Source organism: Plecotus auritus (genome assembly GCF_963455305.1).
Source record: "Plecotus auritus genome assembly, chromosome: 3".
Classification (NCBI taxonomy): Eukaryota; Metazoa; Chordata; class Mammalia; order Chiroptera; family Vespertilionidae; genus Plecotus; species Plecotus auritus.
The window spans coordinates 210,335,026-210,358,231 of record NC_137772.1 but is presented as its reverse complement, the minus strand read 5'-3'; the positions used below and the strand labels follow the sequence as shown (position 1 = coordinate 210,358,231).

Below are 23,206 nucleotides of genomic sequence, written 5' to 3'. Positions count from 1 at the left end.
GATGTTAAGCTGATCTCACTCAAGGCAAACCCAATGGCCTTTGGACTTGACTTTCCCATAATGACTATCTTTCTTTGGAATACTCTCTGTTGTTGTCTTGCTGATTGGATTTCATATTGTTGACTTGGAAGTTTTGAAGCCAAATGTCACCCTCCTTACCACTCTACTGTTAGTCAACTTGGATTGAATCTTGGATTGATGAGGATATTCTGGTCTTTGCCTATACAGATTTCCCCCACTATCCGAAAGTACAGCATTCCTGTGAGACCTTTCTTAAGCCGTAAGTGGCTTAAAGCAAAGAAGAAATTACCTTAGGACACATCTGGCTAACAGATGCGCAAAATTAACGGAGATGAAGCGCAGATGCGCACCGACGGCTCAGAGCTGTGGCGGTTGATGCTGAGATGCTGAGTGTGGTTCCCAGGGAAGGAGCTTGGGGGCCACTCTCGCTGCGCAGGGTGCAGCTGCCTCCATCATGCAAAACAAACACTGAATGCGCTTTCCCATTTTCACCTTTTTATGTAAAAGTAAACATCCTCTTCGGATTTCTTTCACTTAGCAACAACAGGAACTAATGTAGGTCTGTTGAAAGCCAAGTGGTGTAGGGCGAATTTTCAAAAATCAGGGGACACCTGTCTAGGCATTTCCCAGGGAACTCTGTAGGGTATCTGCCTGGGCCCCTTTGGCCTAGCTTTAACACTGCTGTAAGCCTCGTCCAAGACTAAAGCTGTATAATTTTAATGTTTTTCAGATGGTCAAGACCCAGTAAAACTGGACAACCCAAAGCAAAAAGCACCATCTCAATACATGATATAAAACAATAGTGTAGCTAAGGCATAGAGGTTAAGACCTAGAAGAAGAGCATGGTGAGTGGGGAAGAGAAGGCTGAGTCAGGTGCAAATCCTAGCCGTGGTGCCATTAGCAGCGTGAGCACAGACAAGGTGCTCAGTGTCTGTGGGGCTCAGGTTTTGCATCTCTAAAATGGGAATGATAATGTGTTTTAAAGATTAAGTGAGAAATTTATACACATATATAGTGCAATTGGCACAGTTTCTAGCACAATTAGAACATAGAACTAGAGCATAGCAAATGTTCAGAGGATAATAGTTATCATCATCTGTGATATGGGATCATTTCTAATAAATAAGGAAAGTTACTCAAATGTTCTTGATATGAATTATCACTGTAAATTTTTTTATTCTATCCATCCATCCGTCTATCCTCTTCTGGGTAGTTCTGTGGAGGAGACAGCAATGGAGCTCAAGGGAGTGGCTCAGAGTACCTCCTGTAGGAGAGTAAATGGTGTGTGTAGAAGAATAGCATGCATTCTTTTAGATTAGGTCCAGAATTAAACTAAGAGCTAGAAACTAGATCCATTCCTATCACTACATATCACTTCAATGAGGGCTTTTCCAAGGTTAGCCACATCTCTTCATGCAAAGCACCAGCGAATTTGTTTGACATGACTAACTATAAAAACGGCCAAGTCTCTGTTTTCTGGGGGAGGATTTCTGTGCATCCTTAGGGTCCATTAGCTAAGATAAGCACACCTGGAAGGTTGCATCTTCTCTATGCCAGGCACTGTGCTGGTTATGCTCACAACTTCATCTTCCCAACAGCACTTGAGATTGGCATGAACGTTCTCCCTTTGCAGGTGAGAGAACAGAGACCGCAGGAGTCAGGTCACTTGCCCACAATTGAGTTGAGAGAGCGAACTAGAAGCAGCAAAGGTGGTTGCACCAGCTCGGTTTTACCAGTTTTTTTGTTGTTTAGCGTCCGTTACTTGTCAAAATAATTTTGAACATCTGTATTACTATGGAAAGTGTTTCTTAGCAGGACTCAGGAGTTCGGGGTAGCACCATCAGTATCAGATCCAATTTCCTACTGGGAGAAAGGCAGTGGGAATTTGATGGAAGGAATTCATATCCAATAGAAGTCTTTGGCAAAGTAACTGAAAATAAGAATAAAGGGGAATAAGAAAATGTAGTGTTTTAGATTTACAAAATACATTTGAAAAGAGTTTCTGAAATTGGGAGATTTTTTTATCTTGATGCTTAAAAAAAAAAAGACACAATGCAAGAATATTTTAAAGGCATTTCCCTGGATCGTATAAACAGTGTTGCCTACAAGTAAGCATCATTGGGGCCACACTTAGCATATTTATAAATCATCTGAAAGAAGGAGTTTATGGTCACATTCCAGATTTGCAGAAACTGCCAAGCTCCTCCAGGTAGCAAAATGCCAGGCTGACTAATATGAATGCAGAAAGCGTACACAGGGCTTTGCGAGTGGGCAGAGCATGGCAGATGGGCTTCTGCATGGACAACTGTAAGATAAGGAATTTAGGGAGAAATAATTCAAACCATCTTTCCAAGATCAGAGAGCTTTGAACTCTCAGCTATAACAAAATTAAGAGGTTTTACAGCCAGTGTATGTTTTTGTCCCTACTTACCTCTACCTCAGATGCGATTTAAAGGGGAATGAAAGTAGAAAATTGTATCCTGTTCAAATGGAAAGCCATGTTTCTCTTATACCTGGAATATTGTAAGCAATGTTTGTTTGTTTTTGTTGTGAGCAGTTTTTTCAGCACCCCTTCAGCAGTTGTGCTGTAGGAGACGGTGCAGAGAAAGTGGACTAAAGTGATCTCTGGGAAGAGGACCTGCTTTGCACAAACAAACTGCAAAGAGCAGGACTCGTCAGCCTGGGAGGTTTATAAAATCAGCGGGATGTGTGTGCATGTGGACATTCGAATTTAAGTCCTAATTTAAAATCTAAATAAATGTAGGCAGAAAAGCCAATAAGCGAAGTGACAAATAGGCAAATAAAAATTCTAGGTTAGCATAGGATGAAATGCCCAAAGACATGCTCACTCCTCCCCCTTAAAACTTGAAAAGAGAGAAAAAAAATTTTTAAGAAACTAGTTACTTTGGGAACTGGTTACCAAAAATGAGTTGTTATATCCTGGAACATCACGTGGGCAGGGACAGGGTAAATACACTTTTTGTGAATGCATCTACATGTTGTATTAAGGTTTGGAGATATGCCCAAACTTTGCCATTTACAAGCTTTGGAATCAGCAAACCTGATTCAAATCCCAGAGCCACCTCACACTAGCTCTTGGATAGGCAACTCTGAACCACTTTGAACCTCGGTCTCTTTGTCTGTAAAGCAAGAAGAAGCCCTTCCGGATAGGAGTGTTGGAAGGACAGAAAGGGCAGCATGTGCAACGCTGCAGGAAGGGTAGGGACTGAGACTTTTCAAATCTTGGTTCCCCGTGTCAGCTCTTCTCCAAGGTGCAGCTCTGTCGGACTTAACATCCTATCCGGGGGAGACCGTGAGTTCCCCAAGTCACAGTGCTTGATTGTAACCCTACTTTACAACTTCTATCTAAATTAACATTCACTCTCTCCTATTCAGGGAGCCCCTATTATTTCAGGCGTTGCTTTAGGAGTTTGGGAAATAAGCCATAAAGACACACCGTGAACCTGCTCTCAGGAAGCTTACCCGGGGGAGAGGGGCACGCAAACGCTAACCCTGGAAATGAAGTCATTTCAGAGAATGATCAAAAGGGAACACAGCCCAGCCGGTGTGGCTCAGTGGTTGAGCATCAACCTATGAACCAGGAGGTCATGGTTTGATTCCCAGTCAGGGCACGTGCCCAAGTTGCCAGCCCAATTCCCAGTAGGGGGTGTGCAGGAGGCAGCCAGCTGATGATTCTCTGTCATCATTGATGTTTTTATCTCTCTTTCCCTCTCCTTTCCTCTCTTTGAAATCAATGAAAACATATTAAAAGGGGGGCGGGGAGACCCAGGGTAGAAGAGAGTGTGATGGGGCTGAGGTCACAGTGCTTTAGTGAGGAGGTGCGGGGAGGGGGGGCCTCTCTGAGGAGACCCACACTTGAGCAGTGTCCAGAGGGGTGAGAGGCGTCATGTGACCTCTCAGGGGCCTTCTAGGCAGATGGACAAATGGGGTAAAGGCCCCAAGGCGAGGATGTGTAATCAGACATTCAAGGAACAGAGAAACTGGTGTGACTGAGCATCCTGAATGGACGGGGGAGAGGCAGGGACACAGACACAGGCAGTGGGCAGCCAGCCCTGTTGGGCTTGGAAGCCAGTCAGGGAGCTTTCATTCTAAGAGCAGCGGCCAGCAATCGGAGAGTCCAGCGGGTTGGGGAGACGACTTGGCTTTCCTTTTGAAAGGTTTTGCAGCTGCTGAGTAGAGGCTGGGATTGGGGCAGCCTGAGCAGAGGGGGTACCGTCTCCGCTTTCTCCTCCTCCCCCCATCACTGTGCCTCCCTACACTTCCTCCACAGCATTTCTACCTTCCTGGACTCGAAGGCTCACACTGATTTCACATCTGTCCCGGGGCAGAGGGAGCTTTGTACAAATCTCGTTTCGTTCCTACATCCCTTAGATCCGTGGTCGGCAAACTGCGGCTCGCGAGCCACATGCGGCTCTTTGGCCCCTTGAGTGTGGCTCTTCCACAAAATACCACGGCCTGGGCGAGTCTATTTTAAAGAAGTGGCGTTAGAAGAAGTTTAAGTTTAAAAAATTTGGCTCTCAAAAGAAATTTCAATCGTTGTACTGTTAATATTTGGCTTTGTTGACTAATGAGTTTGCCGACCACTGTCTTAGAACATGCAAAAATCCTTTTTCTCAAATGAAATAACCCAAATGTGTGTCGTTTCAGGTTTTAAAAATCAGTTTGATTGGCCACAGGAAACGTATTTTGGCGTCCCTGGGAGACAGGCTGCACGAGGACCCGCCCCAGAAGCCCCCTCGCTCCATCACCCTCAGGGTAAGTGCTCAGGATATTCCTGTTTTCTCCACTCCTGGCCCCCAAAGTTAATGTGGGGCAAGAACATGAAATGACTGAAGCAGTGAGTCAGGAAGTACAGGCGGTGTTCCACACAGCTTACCTTACCCATCTGAAAAACAATCTCACTTCTGATTGTGTTTCGTAAGACAAGATTTTTTTTCCTCGATTGGTTAAATATATATTTTTGAGCTTTAGATACACATCGGACAAACCCCCACCTTTAAAGGAACCCTGCCCCCACTACTGCCATCCCACACTCCCATCTACACCGAGAGAGAGGAAGTGAGTTTTCTGTCAGACTCCTGAAACCCACTGAAAGAAAATCCATCAGAGGCCACAGCTAAGTGAAGGTCAATTTGAAATTAACCTTAGGGTCTTTGGTTTTTTATGAAGTAAATATTGCCCAGTCTCGCCCACTTCAAAAATTAGAGAAGCTAGAACTAAATATTTAATAAACTATTTCAGCTATAGTTTAGAATTATGGGGAAGCACCACTAGAGAGAAACCCCACAGCGGGCAGAGAGGAACACAGTGGGAAGGGAAGGGGGGCAAGGAGGAAGAGGCCGAGAGGAAGAGAATGAGGGAGAGGACTGCCAAGTGGAATGGAGCGGGGAGGGGCAGCCCGTATTCACCGGGTATCTGAGGCCTCCGGGAACTTTCCTAAAGTCATCAAAAAGCTGGGCTGTCCATGAGCCGTTGGGGAGTTCCAACTCCGTGCTCTTTATCGGGTCTGGCACTTGCGTGCCTCTGACTCCCTTTCTGCAAGTGTCAGAAAAGGGAGCGATGATAACTGATGCACACAGTGTGCACTTCAGCAGAACGGCCAGTGATGCGATGCAGCAGAATGCCTCTTATTAGGGAATTTCAGCAAACGGCATAACCACCGTCGGCCAGGCAGAGGGTCGGGCAGGAGAGGAGCTGTTAAGATTTAAGATGAGGAGATGGGGAGATGGTTAACCAGGGAAAAAGGGAGACATGTAATACTTTAAACAAAAGCTGTTGGATTTTGTTTAAAAAAAAAAAAAAAGAAAAGATTTGAGTCTGATTCCGTTTTAAAGAAGAAAATGCACAAAGATTTCGGGAAATGAAAGAGAATTGGCTCCAGGAGGGAGCCCTTAGGAATGGTGATTATTGGGGCAATTGGGAGACGCTGGGACATTCGGAGGCTAGTTGAGGGCTTTGGGAGCAGTGGACGTAGAATTAGGACCTATTTTTCTCCCTCAATAAGAGGCGCTTCAAATAGATGGGGAGAAAAATGAGGCTAGAGAGAGATGATTGTCTTACCCTCATTTTGCTACACAAAAGGGGAGAAAGATGTAAGCACCGTCAGTATAGCCCTCCTGGAATGACTGTTTAGAGGAGGCATTTCCTGCTGCTTACTTGACTCTCTTTCCTCCCCCTCTGCACCCGTCCCTCTGACTCCCTGAAAGCAATTTAGGAGAACAGTAGAGATCCCCAAGAAAAAGGGCAGAACCTTAATTTGTCAAAGGAGGTCCAGAACCTTCAGGGAGCCAGGGAATCAGCACCCTCCAATCCTCCTCTTACTTGCAAACACTAGAGCCCCGCTGTCTGCCGCCTCTTATCTTACTTCCCACCAGTTCTCCCCGGCTTAAGTCACCTTTGCCTTTGAAAGTCATTCCATGCACTGCCCTGCCGTCTGCACGTGCGACCTGCTCTGTTTCCGTACTGTGTCCTCTTCCTCACCTGACTGCCAGACCACCGTTTGATGGAGGATCAAGCCCCGGTGGTTCCCATTTAGCTTCCTCGTCATGGCATCTACCGTGGTGAGGACACTGTCCACCGGAGGATGCAGCTGCTGCCCTTGTACACGCACGTGGTCGTGTCAAGGTTGCCTGACATCTGCATCCTCTCCCCTGAGATCACGCACTGTGCTGGTTGAAGAAAACAGCCTGACTCTTTGCACTCTAACCCTGTGGCCTGAAATACTTAGGGGGGGAAAGTATTGACTAGATCGTGCCATTCACAAGACGCTGGGATGCCATCCACACCTTGGCAGTTGATTCAGAAATGAGTCCCCACCCCCACAGTGTGTCTTGTCGGTATTTCACAATTTTGCAACCAAAGGTTAGCCGCCAAAACGTGGTATTTACTTCATGATGTATTTCCATTCAGGAACCCAGTGGTAATCACACTCCTCCTCAGTTGTCTCCATCACTTAGCCAAAGCACTTACACCACTGGTGGCTCCCTAGACGTTCCTCACATTATCATGCAGGGCGATGCAAGGAGGAGAAGAAATGAAAACTACTTTGATGATATTCCCCGATCAAAACTGGAGAGGCAGATGGCCCAGGTAAGGTGTTATGAAATGCCTCGGTGATGTTCTTTTGCCTTTCACCCATATCACAAAATGTATTCTAACATCGAGCGAAAGCTAACGGTGCCTATTGACCACACCAATGGGAATTTGACCATTGTATGCCATTGCTTTCATTCCCTGCTCACTTGACCTAGATTGAAATAGACCTTTCTGGGAATGGGAGGTATACACAGATGCTTGGGTTTTATTTCTTACTGAAGAAATTATGCCCGCTCTCATTGTATCCAGAAAGTCTTTACCCTAAAAGGGAATAATTACTGGGCAAGAATGAAATCATAATGAAATGAATACTAAAAGTCTTATTAGAACATGTAAATGGGCTGGATGACAGAGCAGAAATCAGGGGAAAGTGTTAACTCTGATAATGTTGTTAATTTCCTCCCAAGTTTACACATCTGCATAGAAGTGTACTATTGGGACTAGTTGCATCATCTCACGTTGTGAAGTTGAGTAGCTGAAAATGATGATGCTGCCCGACACTAATTACTGAAAAGAGAGATCTGTCACATTCAGACCTTTCCCTGTTTTGGTGTAGACGTCCAGGGCTGACCTGTCCTCAGATGGCCGCTCTGACACGAGTCAGCCGTAGCCAAACAGTGGTGCTGTTCTTAAATGCACATTCATGTGGACAGCTAGCCCTGCCGTGTAGCCCTGAGATTCAGAGATATGGATTTGTTGACAACAATTGGCAGATTCGACCCTTTTCATCCTCATTCTAGGTTCAGACTAATGTGTTGAAAGGCTTTTCTCTGCCTCTCACACCTAAGATGAAAATTTCGAGGTGAAAATTTGACTGTAATTGCTTTGCCTTGGTTGTTAAATATTTTTCTCAACTGTTTGGTGAGATTCTGTTTTTAAAAGCCTTTGGCAAACATTCTATGCTGCTACTCACAAAAGAAAAATGTGAAGAGAATGTTCTGGAAACTATGGCTATTCTGCCTGCTAATGCCCCAGGAAGAAAGGGCCTGATATATTGCGTCTCCTTTTAGCTCTCTCAATTCTGAATTGTTCTCAGAGTTCTTTGTGCAAGGAATGACAATGTTGGGATTGTGGAGAATCCTTTATTGAAGGGAGATGGAAAATGTAGGAGAGACAAGAAAAGAATAATTTCCCTTTCTCTCTTGTTACGTGTCGTCTTTTAATCCTTATTACTGTTTTCACTGATGTCTTTTAAATAACGAGTCTGAGAGCTTTTTTCCGAAAGCTGTTCGTATATTTCCTGCTACTTGTTAGAATTTGGGGATCACATAGGTGGTTAAATCTCTCTAAAGACAGTATTTCAGAGACATGGTACGTTTTGACCTTGAACCATGTAGTCTTAATGTATTAATGCAAACAGGGTGTTTTCCAAACCCTTCTGTCTGCTGGGTAAGGGAGGGTCGTGCGTTGATGAATATTCGCTCTTATTGACTGTGTCAACTTCGGGAACAGAATCACCCATCTCAGCTGCTCACATAATTGATGAAATTTCTCCACATGGTACAGCTTTTCCAAAGAGGAAATTAATTACTCTTCCTCTTATATGTGAACCCTCGGGGTACTCTGGCAAAATTTCTCCCTTACTTTCCTTATGAGAGTCACAAGCTGGGCCAGTAGTACCTTTTGAATAGCCTAGATTGTTTTCTTCTCACTCCAATCTGAATGCATCGTTTTCAGGAATTGTCTTGCCCTTGAGAAGATTAAATGAGCTTGTATCTGGCCGAGTGAGAAAGGGCCAAAATCAGCAAGAGGAGGCAGACAAGCAGGTGGGTGGGATGTGGTGAGCCATGGAGGGACGGTGTGCAGGTGCTCATTCACCTCACGTGTGCTGCTCACAATGTTCAAATGACTGGTTGTAGACACAGGCTTCCATCAGCAAGCAGGAGCTTGTTACAAACTTTCTAAAATCCTGCTGTTCGATACGGCACTTTTGCTGCTGAGAAAATAGGAGGTGGCGCTACAGGAATCTGATCGATAAGAAAAGGCATTCTGGGATTGCAGCTCTTCAGGTTGTGTTAATTGCAGCCTTTTATTTGTTTGCTGTAAGAGTGTTTCCTCATCTGAAAATGCCAAAAAAAATCATGAAGAAATGAACACATCTGTACCTCTTTAAAGTAGTGCCGTTTCAGTGCGTTACCCTAACAAGATATTAAATACTCGATAATTTTGTTGTCGAACAGTTTTATGTATGTGGCTTTTCCACCATTCAACTACTGAGATTGATTTTTTTTCTTTTTTTGGGTCATTTGCTATCATAATTTCAAAAATTCACTTGCTTTTAAAAAGCGTATTATATTCTCTCTAGACTACATTTTTTTCTCAAAGTCAAGTGCTTAGCCAATAAAGTCGATTCTTCCCGAAGACTTGCATTAGCCATTAAAATCCCAGTAAGCAAGCAGCAGTCACACCGCCTTCCCACCAGGAGCCCATCCCAGCGGGTCTTCCCCCAGCGGTTTCTCCCTCCCCAGAGGCTTACTGTAGTTTGGTCACTACATGCCTAGCCAGTCTGTTCCTAAGTCGCTGAAGTCCATCTTCAGGGTTTCTTTCCTGTTGTTAACGGACAGGGAAATGCAGTTAAAGAGAATCACCAAGACAGATCCATGTTTTCAGGAAACACTCTACTGCAAGCATGTCACACTCACCAGCCGTGAGTGTGACCTGCTTGCAGTGCCTCAGGTTTATCTGAGCCCCTACTGGAGTGATCTGGAGTGATCTGGGTGATCTGGAATTCCAGCTGCAGGCAAGAAGCCTGTGCTCTCGGTGGCTGCAGTCGTTCATGGGAGTGTTGCCTTCTTAAGGTCTGCTGACCAGATGTTTGGAAATGCTTTCCTTGACTTGGAAACACAATGCTGAGAGTTAAATTAAGACAAAGTTGATGTCCATTCCACCTATTACGTTCCTTTGTTGGCAAATATTTTTTAAAAGATAACACTGAAGTGGTGTTTAATTACTTGTTTTTCATTTAAACCAATATGAAAAATAGCTGTTTGGGGATACAAGGGGTTCGCAAATGTTGTGGCTGTTGTTTGCTTTTATTCTGATAAAAGCAGTATTCTGCCTCACATTATCTTAGATGAATATGTGAGAAGCAAAATTAAGTTTAGTACTAATAGCATTTTTTAAACCACTGAGAGTAACGATATAAACACATCTAAACAGTGGGTTTCTTACTATGCTAAAACATAGCTTTTCGAGCCTGTAATTCTAAATTGGACACATTAGCTCAGAAGTTCTGAAATGTTCCCCTATTTCCATACACCTAATAAATAAATGTTGCACTCACAGTTATATAATAATACCTAAAGCTTTTAAACTTTCAAAATACTTTCACATCTGTTATCTCATTTTAGCACAAACAAGGTATATCCCGCACAATCATTGATGTGCGTGTAGCACGTGGCAGATCAGCTTTTAAGTCGAGTGCTGTAGGGATGAGATAGTAAATGAAAATATGGAGAAAATATCAGAAGGAGGAAAAATACTTCCAGTTCTTACCGCCTAATCTCAATCTTTAGAAATATTCTTGAATGATATTTAGGAGAAGTCAAAGTACTCTTAAAATGGATACTAATGGGGGTGGGGGGGTGAATACTAAAGAAGAAGAATGGAATTAATAAAGTTTCGAGACCACATTTTCAAACTTACGAAAATGGTGCAAACCATTTGTAGAAGGCCTCCATTTATAGAAAATATTTATGGAAAAATGAAATAATGCCTCTATTTTCACAAAATAAAAAAAAAGACTTCTAAAAGGAAGAGAAATGCATATTTTCGCACAACCTTTGGCTTAATATTCATGAGGAAAATTCATAATGTAAAGGTCCTTGTGCTTTGAACACTCTCATCTAAATGAAAATATTAATATCGTCTGGGGCCATGGCCCTATCTGATGAGCACAACCCTGAAAGCAGGCATGAGCCACATTTTAAAGGTAAGGAGACTGAGAAACTCCCTTACTTGGTCCAGGTAGCAGAGCCCATAAGAAACCAAATTAGAACTTGCTGGGAGCAGTATGTGAGGCTCTACAAAGGCTTTGTCTCAATTGCTTCTAAATCATAGAAAGTTGATTCAGTTCAAAGTCTAGTATTTTCTCATTCAAACAGTACAACTTAGTTAGTATGACTAGATCAATTCCTCCTTTATTTGAAAGCATTTTACATATTATATTAGTTCTACAAATATTCATTCTTTTTAAAAAATATATACTTTTATTGTTTCAGGAGGAAGGGAGAGGGAGAGGGAGAGAGAGAGAAACATCAATGATGAGAATCATTGATCGGCTGCCTCCTGCATGCCCCACACTGGGGATCAAGCCTGCAACCCAGTCATCTGCTGCCACCAAGATCGAACTGTGACCTGGTTATAGGTCGACACTCAACCACTGAGCCATGATGCTGGCTGGGCCAAATATTCATTCTTTTGATATTGTCAAAGGAAGAGAAATGGAAACAGCCATGTAGAAGTCCTGCCCTGGCCAGGTCCGTGCCTGGGGTTCCAAGTGCGGTGTTTTAGTTAATCCTCACAGCAGCTCGTTCTGTAGTGGAGGGAGACCAGGTAGGTGAGTGCTTGGCCTCACCACCGGTACACGGCAGAGCCAGCACTCCAGCTCTGCTCTGCCGGGTCATACCCTGCTGCCTCCATGGTCCTGATGCTGTGGGCTGCCTCTGTTTACAATGATATAAAATGTTTAATAACCGTTCAACAAACACTAATTTCCCACATGCTCTAATAGATCACACTTATGTAGGCACAGCGAGCAGATTGAGCATAAAATCACTAGTCGTGGAAACTTACTGAATCAGCTCATGGTTAACCACCACGAAACCCAGAACTACAGTGGTTATTTGTTGATCCTTTCGGTGGCAACCCATCCTGCACCTCCTGGTAGAACTCTGCCCTTCTCCTGTGTTTGTGAAGAACTTTGCACGTAGGTCTGGCGTTGCTGCATTTACAGAGAAGTTCTTGCTTGTGGGATTCTCCAAACAATTGGTGCTCTAACTTTAGTGGCTTCTTCAGTTGGTGTTCTGATTTGGTTTCTCTCTGGCTCTGTGACCTGTACCAAGTCATGTGGTTTCTCTGGACTTCCGTGTCCTTGACTTTAAAATGTAGGTAATGCCTGCCTCTCAGGTTTGAGTGTGTCAGATAAGATGATTCATGTGAAAGTATATTTCAAACCATAAATCACTACATGTTTAGATGATATGACTAGCATGTATGACTGTCAGCCCCTAATTCAAAGGTCCTGATCCATCGTAGGGCCAGTTAATGCCAAAACTATCAGATGGCTATCTGTTCTATAAATGCAATCATTTTTGTTCTGGTGTTATCAGGGCTTTGAATGTATATTGATAATGGAATTGGAATTTTCCTCTTTATTATTTTAATTGTATGAATATGAAGGCTGCCAAGGAGCATCTGCCATGATAGAGACGGGATCTGTGCAGAATGATCATCAGAGCCAGAGAAAGGAGAGGAGAGATGGAATAGTCCTCTGCAAATACAGGTTACCAACATGTGCGGCAAAGGACACCCCATAGTGTTAGCATGTTATCACTGTAACAGGGTAAGATAAACCACTTAGAAAGAAACTTAGAACTTGTTTGAAATACACAGTACACAAAATGGTTAGCTGGATAAGATGGGTAGCTCAGAAAGCCACAAGGCAAATGCGTGGCCATCTCTGGATAAGAAGGAAGATCATAATTTATCCTTTGATTCTTTCCCTGGGAGGGAAAGCCTGTTGCTCCTAGGACTTCTTCCCATTGTCTGACATTATGGGGATTTACAGGCTTAGCCTGCAGAAAATAGCCCAACTGTGTTAAGAGCAACAGCATTTTAAGTGATTGTCCCCCTACAAACTATACAAGGTTTCTTATTCCTTTGTTATATCAGATTATTTTTAATGCCCATAAGTTAGTGGCTGTTTTTTAATTTAGATTTTCATCACCTATCTACTACTCAGAAAGGCTTAGCCTGTCCATGACGTTAACATTTTCTTCTATGAAGGTGTAAAGACCAACTTGTGATACTAAGCACAGACAGATAATATATAACGCCCCCCCCCCAAAAAAAAGAAGGTTAAAAGAATAAGCTCAGAAAGCTCTTCCGTCAGGAACTCCCAATTTGACATCCTGTCAAATTGACAAGCTGACACACCAGCTTCGGAGGTACCTTGGGATGTTGATGATATCTGTGCCCGGTTCCGGGCCAGGAACTAGACCACCAGCCATCTACTCCTAAAGGCATCTCCCCAGGCAAAAGTGGAAACCTTTGCTCTCATACTTGAAACAAACCTGATGGTTGTACACCTTGTTTATTAATGTGGACAATTAATTGCCTTTTCTCAACATACACGTTGCTCTCCCTGTGACAACCTCGGGTTGGAAATTCCAATATGATGAGTGTTCTTCAGGCCACATTGGCATGTTCATTGGTCTTAAAAAAATAATGGGAAGAAGTAGGAGCTTTTTTGGGTTTTGATACTGATCTTAAAAATCTTGGTTCTTTTATTCTCTATCAAACCCATCAGTGAGGCAAATGAGGTGGCCAGCGGCTTGCTCAGACTGATGCTGGGCAGACTGTAACACCACCGGTCATTTCGCTAGGGAAGCTCTGATGTCTCCCCTTCCCTCTATGCGCTGGGCCTTCGCCAAGGTGAATGTTTCCAATTAAAACCAGACCATGGATTTCTTTTTCTTTAATCAGTAGAAAAGATCCTATTTTCAACGGAATAAATAAGAAATCTGACAGTCTATAAAAACCCTGTTTCAGAGGCATTGACCTTGCGGTATTTCATGGTGCCTTAGGCTTCTTCACAAAGAGGCACGCCAGGCTGTTTTTCCACTTGTTAACTTTTCGGAATGTTTCTCATTATATTCAGTCCAGTTTGGGGGTTCACAGAGCAGAGCTTTGGCTGGTATAATCTGACCTTGCTAAATTTTCAAGGGTAGGAAAATGCTCTTATTCTCCTTCTCCCTCTTCCTTTTCTTTTTTTGGTGTTTAAAAAAAATCGAGGGTTTTGGGGTGTTTTTTTTTTCATGTCTAGAGGAAACAGGGCCAATTATGCAGTGCTGTCTGAGTTAATTCCGTTTATATATGACTAAGGTAACATATTAGTAGGGACTCTTTTGGATGCGTGCAAGTAACGAGAATCCCACTCAAGATGTTAAAACATAAAAGGGCATGTATTTGAGTCACTTCACTGCAGAGTCCACACAGTCCTGACCCTGGTATGTCTTGCCCTCGGGCTCTGCTCTCTTCTGGGCTACCTCCTTACCCAAACAGGCTTTCTCTATGTGAGAGGAATGTCGAGTTCAAGTCCTGCTAAACTTGAACCTATAAGAGAGAGGGCTTATCTCTCTAAGAGTTCCCCCAACAATCCCAGGATTGAGTCCCATTGGTTCAGATCAGCCGGGTTTGGATCACTTATCTGCCCTGAGCTAATCACAAAGACGGCAGGGGGGTGATTAACCAGGCCTCCGTCACATGCCTGGAGGTGGTTTTAGCTCCACCTGAACCACATGGACTCAGGAGGGTGGGAAGGGGGCTTCTCCCATGGACAGTCAAAGGGCCGTGGCCAGAAGTGGGTATGGTTTCCAGGCAGGCTCACTGGTGGGTACTTGAATAAACCCACGTTGACTTTTGAATGAGAATGTCTGATGGAAAACTATTACATCGTTGCAGGTATTGACTTCATTTTTTCATACTTAATTTGATGAGTTTTTTTGAAGTAATGAGATCAGGGTTAAAAATTCCATCTCTGGTGTCTGTTACCTCTATAATCTGGAACAGGCCTCTCAGCTACTCAGAGCCTCTGTTTTCTCTTCCTACAGGGAGATTAATGCCCACCTTACAGCATGGGTTTTGAGACACAAGTAAAGTAATATTTGTCGAGGTATTTTACAAACTACAAAGCTGTAAGTTTGGGTTGTTTTAGATATTTTTATTTGAGATAACTTCTAGTTTTCTACATTATGCTTTTTCAACTGCAACTGGGAATAAATGTCTTTTAAAGTAAAGCTCATACTATTTGGCTGTGTTCTACAAAACCATTTCTGTTTTCCAGCTTGTAAGCCCAGACTAATACTTGTGCACTGATACGGAAACAGTCGTTCTTAGGAATGCAAACACGATACAGGGTCTTACCGTGTCATAACCTAATTAGCATTGGGGCTCTTTGGAAAGAATTTAGGGATGATATCCCATACTTAAATACTTCTCAGTACTCTATGAGTTGGTATATATCAAAATATATCAGACTTTATGTTAAAATATTTTATCTCTCTTACAATGTTGGCTAAGTAAGGACAAGGCCCGACTGACCCTTCCTGGGTCACTTGTTAATTCCCTATAATAAGCACTCCATAAATACTTGTTGGTTGGATTACTTTACACAAAGTTATAGGCACCAAAAAAAAAAACACACATGTTTCTAGGACTGCAGGCTGGACATAAATTGGGATGGTCTCAAATATTTTAGAGAAATAAAATACTTAGAACTGCAGTGTGTCACCTACCTGGCTTGATCTGATAGTTCATTGTCATCATTGTCAGAGCCTGCACTGATTAATACAACTTTATAATGAGGAAACTGGGACACAGAGAGTTTATGTTGCTCATTCCAGACCACACAGGTCCTGAGTAGAGCCAGGATTCACACCCAGGCCTTAACCACTATGTGATGAACACCCGCGTTGTCTCTACAAACTGGTCCGGGACACCCTCTAGAAACTCTAGAACCTCAGAGGGCTCCAGTGCCATGTTTTGAGTCCTTCAACAAATCCTGTTAATAGTATCTAATCCCTGATGTAAATGTGAGGTTAGTAGAGAATTGAACCTCTAGGGGAGCATTGGATAAACATTGTATTTGAAGACAATCCTTCGCTCTGGACATCCCATTTTTCATCCTTTCCAAATCAGGGATAGCAAACAATTGTTTCATGTCAACAGCTATGAAATGAGGTGACCCCCTTTCTGTGTGCGTGTCTCTATGTTAATGAGGTTTGAATGTAGCATCACACAGGTGTATGTGCATTAATACCCAGAAGATTCTTCTGTTAAAGGAAAACGGGATTTTCGTGTAGGAAGGGGCCAGAAAATGCCTCTAGTCCTGCCTCATGATGCATTACCCTCTAATGCATCCTTAACAGACAACCACAATCTTCTGCTTAAACTTGTCCCTGGAAAGGTGGCCCCCACTTTCTGAGGCAGCTCCACCACTGGAAAAGTTCTAATTGGTGGAACTTTCATCCTGTATTAAATGGAAATAAGCCTTCCTAGAATTCCTATGTAGTTAATGCTGTCTTCTGAAACAACGAAGAAACCTGCTCCTTGCTGAGAACAGTTCTTTAAGACTGAAGACAACTTGCTGTCCTCCCCTCACTATATTAACCATAGCTAGCTCCTTGCCAATATCATTCTGATAAGTGGGATGTGAGCTACACAGCATCCTGATTCCCCAGTTTGGAAGTTTTCCAGCCTTTGTTAATGGCCATGAGTCATGGCTCCCTACTCAGTCCTCAGCAGTGGGGTGTGTGTGTGTGTTTAACCTTAATGCAGGATTTTACATTAACATTATTACTTTCCAGCTAAAATGTTTTTTTCAAGTTTACCCAATAACCCTTCTACCAATGGCTTTTTAAAACTGGGCCAATACTCTGTGTATCAGTGATCCTTCCTGACTATGTAATGTGCTCATTTTAAAAGCTTACCTCAAAAAAGCACGTTTTTCAAGTAACCCTACAACATATCGATTTCAGTGCTAAGTGGACAGAACTGAGGGGGAAACTGTAACCTTCTACCAGAGACCTCTTAGGTTGGCATCATTCAAGTTCAGCTAAACCTTTTCTTAAATGTTTTCCACAAGGATAAAATGAGGGAGTAAGGGGATCTTGATAAACCTCGTTGAATGAATGGCTTCGTCCAATACCCCTCTTCTTACCAGAGGCAGGAAGCGGTGTTGAGCCTATAGTTAATAAATGGGTTTAAATAAAGAAAATGACAGCCTCAGCTTGCAAGAAAGGAACATAATGTATATTTTAAAGAGATGTTACAGGCAAAGAACAGCATTACTTTGCAAAATCGAGTTTCTTTGCAGCAATTCATGTTTTGATAAAAAGCTGATCACTGCTTTTCTGAGTGAGTTATTAATATTTCTGCTTTTTAGTGGTCCTGAAAAATGTATGTGATGGCATCCAAACTTTGAGGTAGAACAAGTAAAATAGCCCATATTGCAATAAATAGCATGATCCCAATTGACTTAAATTCCCTGCACCACCCAGAGAACCTGGGGAGCTGCCCAGCAGAATCTGGAGTTAGTGTTCCACTTTTCTTTCCCTGCTCTATTTTTTCATAAATAGTTCTGTAATTTAGGTTCACAACTGTCATATTAGGAATGCAGGTTATATATTATCTCTACAAATGAATAACAGGAATCACATAGCCTATAGTTTTCTCCTACTTTGGCAGCTGAGGGCTTATTTTATGTGCTATCAGTTCCAGAATCAGTGTTGGAAGGAAGAAAGGGAGGGAGGAGGGGAGGGAGGAAGGGAGAGAGGGAGGAAAGGAGAGAGGGAGGGAGGAAAGGAGGATGGAAGGGAGAGAGAGAGAGAGGGAGGGAGGGAGGGAGGGAGGGAGGGAGGGAGGGAAGACTACTGTAAACTTGTCCTATCAGAATATATATATGATGCCAGTGTATTTATGATAGGACCAAACATGGTGTTTATTACTTCCTCCCACTTTTGCTAGATCGATTAATGCTGACACCAGCAATAGTGGGTCACACATGGAGAAACGACTGTTGGCCTGGCTTTTCACATCCAGCAGATGATTACCAATCTGTCCAAGAATTTCCCTGTAGACATGGGGGGAAGGTCACAATCACAAAGGTTTGCAAAGGACTGCTCTTAAGAAAGATGGAGAAATGACAGGAAGCAGCATTTTCTTGAGTCCAGCATTCCCTGCAAATAAAATAGTTCATCTGAATCCTTTGATTAAAAGGGTCAGTAGGGTATGGTGCCAGGTAGGTACTATACTTGTTGGGGGAATCACTTCGTAAGTTATATAAATGTCTAACACTATGCCGTACACCTGAAACCAATGTGATATTGAACATCTGCTGTACTTGAAAGATTTTTTTAAATCTTTATTATCACAATAAAAAAATAATTAGTTAATTAATTAATTAAAAGGCCACTGATAAGAAACCCTGAACTTGAGTCGTTCACAGTACAGTTGAGAAGAATCACATACAGTTGGTTTAGGGCCTTGTACATATCGCACAACTCACCTGAGAAGAGAGAAGGAGGATGAGTCCTGTACCTGTAACAGAAGAGATGATAAGATGCTGGCCTGCCGGTAACTGGGGGGAGACAAGAGGTTGCGGTTTTCTGGTTTCCTGACCAGCTTCACTTAGAGCCCCTGGAAGAAGAGGCTGAGGCCGAGGGGCTGTTCCTGCGGAAGCAAAGATGCACCCGAGCTGTTTGAACTGGAATTGTTCGACTCCATCCTCTGACAGAGCTCATCTCGTTTCAATCCCAGCTCCAGGAGCCATGGAGTCTGCTGGCTGCTGGCTGTTGGCTGCGGGCGGAGGCCTCCTTGGTTGGGGTGCCCTTTTTTCTTTTGCCTTTGAAGCTGTTTTGTTCGCTCTTCAAGTTTGTTTTTGTTTTATTATAGAAGCACTGTCATCCAAGAGAAGGAATTGACTTTATTGTTCCTTTGGCTTTTGCCCGGAACCTTTCCTACTTCTTGTTGGATTCTTTCTGGTAAATTTCTGAACACCCTGTACTGTGAAAGAATTAAGGCCAAAAAAGAGAAGAAACAGGAAAAGTCCATTTTTTTTTTCAGGGCTAGAACAAAGCAAAAAAATCCTCTCTGATAGAATCTGACCAGAGGGCTCTATTCATACAGGTTTCTTTATTAAACTAGCTATGCAGCATCGGCCAACTCCCGGAAGATCTTCAGAGCCTAATTGGAGTTGTTGAGGTGATGGAGGTATCGGTAGCTTGCTTCATTCCAAGACCCACCGTCGGCTTCTGAATCCCAGTTTACTACTGGTCCTGATAATAGAAAAAGGGTGGTGTCCATAGCAATTTCCATCCCACAGTCATCCACTAAAAGCCAGGTGGATGCCTACTCACTTTGCAACCCTTGCACCCAATGGATGAGCAGTAACTATCTTTGAATGAATGTCCAGGTGCCAGGGAGACAGGTTCTTGTGCTCTGAAGTTTTTTCAGATTTTCCATTTCTGCTTGAAAGAGAAATCCCTTTGCAGTGTGGTCAGCGTAGACTCAATCTACACTAATAAAAGAGAAATATGCAAATTGACTGTCACTTCGCCATGCCCACCAGCCAATCAGGAGTGAGTATGCAAATTAACCTGGCAAAGGAGGCAGCGGCCCCACCCCCCAGCCGCTCCAGGCCTCTGGGCAGCTCACATGCAGGTGTGGAGTGGCCGGGTGGGGTGGGACGCCTGCTGTGAGGGGGAGGGTGGGGTGTGGAGGGAGTTACAGGAGCGGCGCTCCAGCCGGAGCAAAGACGGAAGGTGGTGGCCAGAGCGAAGGCCTGGGTCCCAGGTGCCGGAGGAAAACCGGTGCCGGCAGCCAGGGGAAGGAAGGCCTATTGCACGAACCTTCATGCAACGGGCCTCTAGTTTGGATATAAAATGCTGAGTGCTCAGGGAAGGCTTCTCTGAGAAAGGGGCATTGAAGGAAGTGAGGGCTGGTCCTGCAGTCTGTGAAGGAAGGACATTTCCGGCAGAGGGGAAAACACATGCAAAGGCTGTGAAGCAAGAATGTGCTTTGCTGTTCAGAACCGAGTGGGCAAGAGGAAGAGTAGGAGGGAGGAGGGCGGAGAGGGAAGGCAGGGATGGTGCCAGAGGATGGAGGTTCTTGCAGGCCATTGTTAGGATTCTGAATTTTCTTCTGAGTTAAATGGGGCAAAGTGGCATGACCTGGATGGATCATTCTGGCTATTGTGTGGAGAATAAGGACTAAGGGGGCAAGGATGAAAGTAGTGAGACCAGTTTGGAGGCTAAATGCAATAATCCAAGTAAGGAAAGGTAGTGGCTTGGACCAGTTGGTGATAGGAGGGTGAGAAGATTTTAGGAGACTCAATGGGAGTTCCTGCTAGGTTGGGTGCAAAATGGGAGTAAAGGACATTTACAACTGGAAGAAGGGGGTTGGCATTTACTAAGAAAGCTTAAAGCGGAGGTGAGATAATCAGGAGCTTGGCTTCGGGCATTTAATTTAAGGTTACGATGCCTATTCATCGTCAAAGCAGAGCAGTCAAGAAGGCAACTGGATATCTGAGTCTGGAGTTCAGCAGAGAGGTCTGGGCTGGAGATACAAGTGTGAGAGTTGGGACTGGATGAGATCACCTCGTATAGCCAGAGAGGGAAACCGGACTGATGGGATCAGAGGACGATCAGATCCTGGGAACCAGCAAAGGAGGCTGAGAAATGGAAGGAGTGATCCACGGTGTCAGACGGGTCAGGGCAAATGAACAGGTGGGTTTGGCAGAGCGACGGGTGCTGCTAAGAGCAGTTTCAGTAGAGTGGGCTTGGGTTCAACAGGAAAGGGGAAAGTGGAGTCTGTGTGGATACCTTTGGGGGAGTTCACTTCTTAAAGAAGAGCAGAAATTGAGCAGGATCTCAAGGAGGATGTTGGGTCAAGGGAAGAAGTGTAGAAGATATTACAGCACTTTTTGAAAATGTTCCAGTAAAGGGGAAAAAATGGATGATGAAGGAGAGATAGCTTATTATAAACTACCTGATTGCTACCAGTTGAGCAGAAAAGAAGGCCACCTTTAGGAGGAAAACCTTGGAGATAAGTAAAATGCTTTCATTTTATTCTTAGGTTTTAATGCAAATACGTTGTATTTTCTGAACTGAATTCATGATAACCTGAGAGACAGATGGTAACAAGAGCAAGATGTATGTTGTATTTTAAGAAAATGTTTCCAGAGTCAGGAGGCAGGTTTGAACTAAAGATAAAATTAAGCACCTTCAAATTTCTGTTGACTTCATCATCAAAGTAAACATTTAAGTATTAATTGTATCTCAGTTATAAGGCTACTATATTTTTACTTAACCCCCATTTATTTGGATATCATGATGATTCGGGTTCAGATAAACTACATTAGCCTTTCCAATATATGTGGAAAAGGGATTGAGAGAAAATTAATAAGCAAATGAAATTGCAAAGGGGTGTTTAATATGCTTTTATAGAATTGTTTCCAAGTAGCCCTATAACATGCAGGCATGCTAATTACAAATGTTCCTACTCTCGTCAACCAAGTTGGCCACACTTTTTTCAGCTCTTATCAGGAAAAATGAGAACATTTCTAACAAGAAGTCTGCAGGGTTGGTTTCTGGTACATTTTACCAGAAATGTGTCTGCAGTGACTAGTTGAAAGGCACAAGTGCCAACACCACCTGGACCAGCTACAAATGAGAATGAATAACATGAATGAATGTTCCTGTGGTGCTTTACCACTAACCAGGACATCTTTGAACACATCCTATGATTCCATTCTTCGGTCAACATGCTTGACAGCCTTCTGTGTTCCAAACGTCCTGGGAATTTAGGTCCTAGAAATTGTGAAAAGGTATCTTTCTCATGAAGCTTACCATGAGCTGCACAACAACCTAGTGAGATATGTAGGTCAAGTACTATTATTATTCATCTTTAGAGATGAAGACATTCTAAGGCTTAATTAAAACTCATATTTAAATCACTACAGTTCTAGGAATTGCAGCCTCGGGTGAAATTTTATTACTTACTGGAGTCCCGGTACATGAAAATTCATGCACTCAGGGGCGGGGGGGGGGGGAGGGGGAGTCCCTCAGCCTGGCCTGTACCTGCTCCCCAGGGGATCGGGCCTAAGCTGGCAGTCAGACATCCCTCTTGCAGCCCGGGAGCCCTCGGGGGATGTCTGCCTAAGCCACAGTCAGATAGCCTTAGCACTGCTGAGGAAGCGGAAGAGGCTCCCGGCAGCCCTCAGCCCGGCTTGTAGCTAAGCGGAGCTCCCCCTGTGGGAGTGCACTGACCACCAGGGGGCAGCTCCGGCATTGAACATCTGCTCCCTGGTGGTCATTGTGTGTCATAGTGACCAGTTGTTCCCGGTCATTCTGCCATTAGGGTCAATTTGCATATTACCCTTTTATTATATAGGATATTTTCTTTCTTAAAACTTTTCAAAACTCAGTGCTTTAATACATGGTATACCCTGAAATATTATCTTTATAATTATGAAATTTCACAGCAGAAACTTTTGTATTTAAAACATTTATTCCAGCGCTCAGTCTAATAACCATGTGCTAGAAGAGCCATTTCATGTGATAAAGTCACAGCTGCTCCACCTTAAGTTACTGCTCTGTGAGCCTGATAAATCCTTTCCTGCCAACAGAATTCCTGTGATATCTGAAATGTATCAGCTTTTTACAAAACAACCTTCATAACTAAAATATAATTTACTGCCTCTATTTTAAACTATTTTTAAAATATGACATTTTACCGTTGCACTGAGTCACAGAATTATTGGAAATGAGGGAGGTTTTACTTTTTCTAAGTTTAAAACATAGCTTATAAGTGGAAAATAGTTCTTATTACTTTAAAAGATATGTAAGCCACATATGAACTCTCTCTTCATTGTATATGACTAGAGGTGGGGGTTTTTCTTCACTGTGAAAAATTTTTATATGAATTTAAAAATATATAACTATGGCGTGAGACCCTCTTTTTCCACCTTAACTCTCTGGTAACTTTTAGGGACTGTGGGAAGATATATTCGTGTAACAGGATTCTTAGTGGGAATTTTCCTGTAAATAACGCACATTCTAGAGAGAAAGATGCACCCTGTTTGGGGCTTACCAAGGGGTGGTGAGCCTGCCCTCAGCTACCAGTCATGGAGCAGAAGATCAGTGCTGGGAAGGGCAGAGAATGGTCTGAGCCACTGCGGAAAGAGAGGAGGCTTTCCTGCCTTTGTGGGAGAGGCGAGAGAACGTGTCCCCGTGCTCTCCAAGCCTGGTGAGAGGGTCCCATGAGGCTTCTTACCAGATTTGGGGAGCCT

At 43.4% G+C, this 23,206-nt stretch overlaps 1 protein-coding gene across 13 annotated transcripts in view; it reads left to right on the top strand.

The window, feature by feature from the left end:
* ANKS1B (ankyrin repeat and sterile alpha motif domain containing 1B) overlaps positions 1-23,206 on the top strand; it is an 827,678-nt gene that overhangs the window by 750,143 nt on the left and 54,329 nt on the right. For 9 of the 13 annotated variants that reach the window (XM_080658528.1, XM_080658529.1, XM_080658532.1 and 6 more), the window contains 2 exons: positions 4,690-4,797; positions 6,952-7,131. In XM_080658528.1, coding sequence (XP_080514654.1) covers positions 4,690-4,797; positions 6,952-7,131 — 288 coding nt within the window. The remainder of the gene's footprint in view (positions 1-4,689; positions 4,798-6,951; positions 7,132-23,206) is intronic. The other 4 variants (XM_080658526.1, XM_080658525.1, XM_080658524.1 and 1 more) reach the window with 1 other exon arrangement.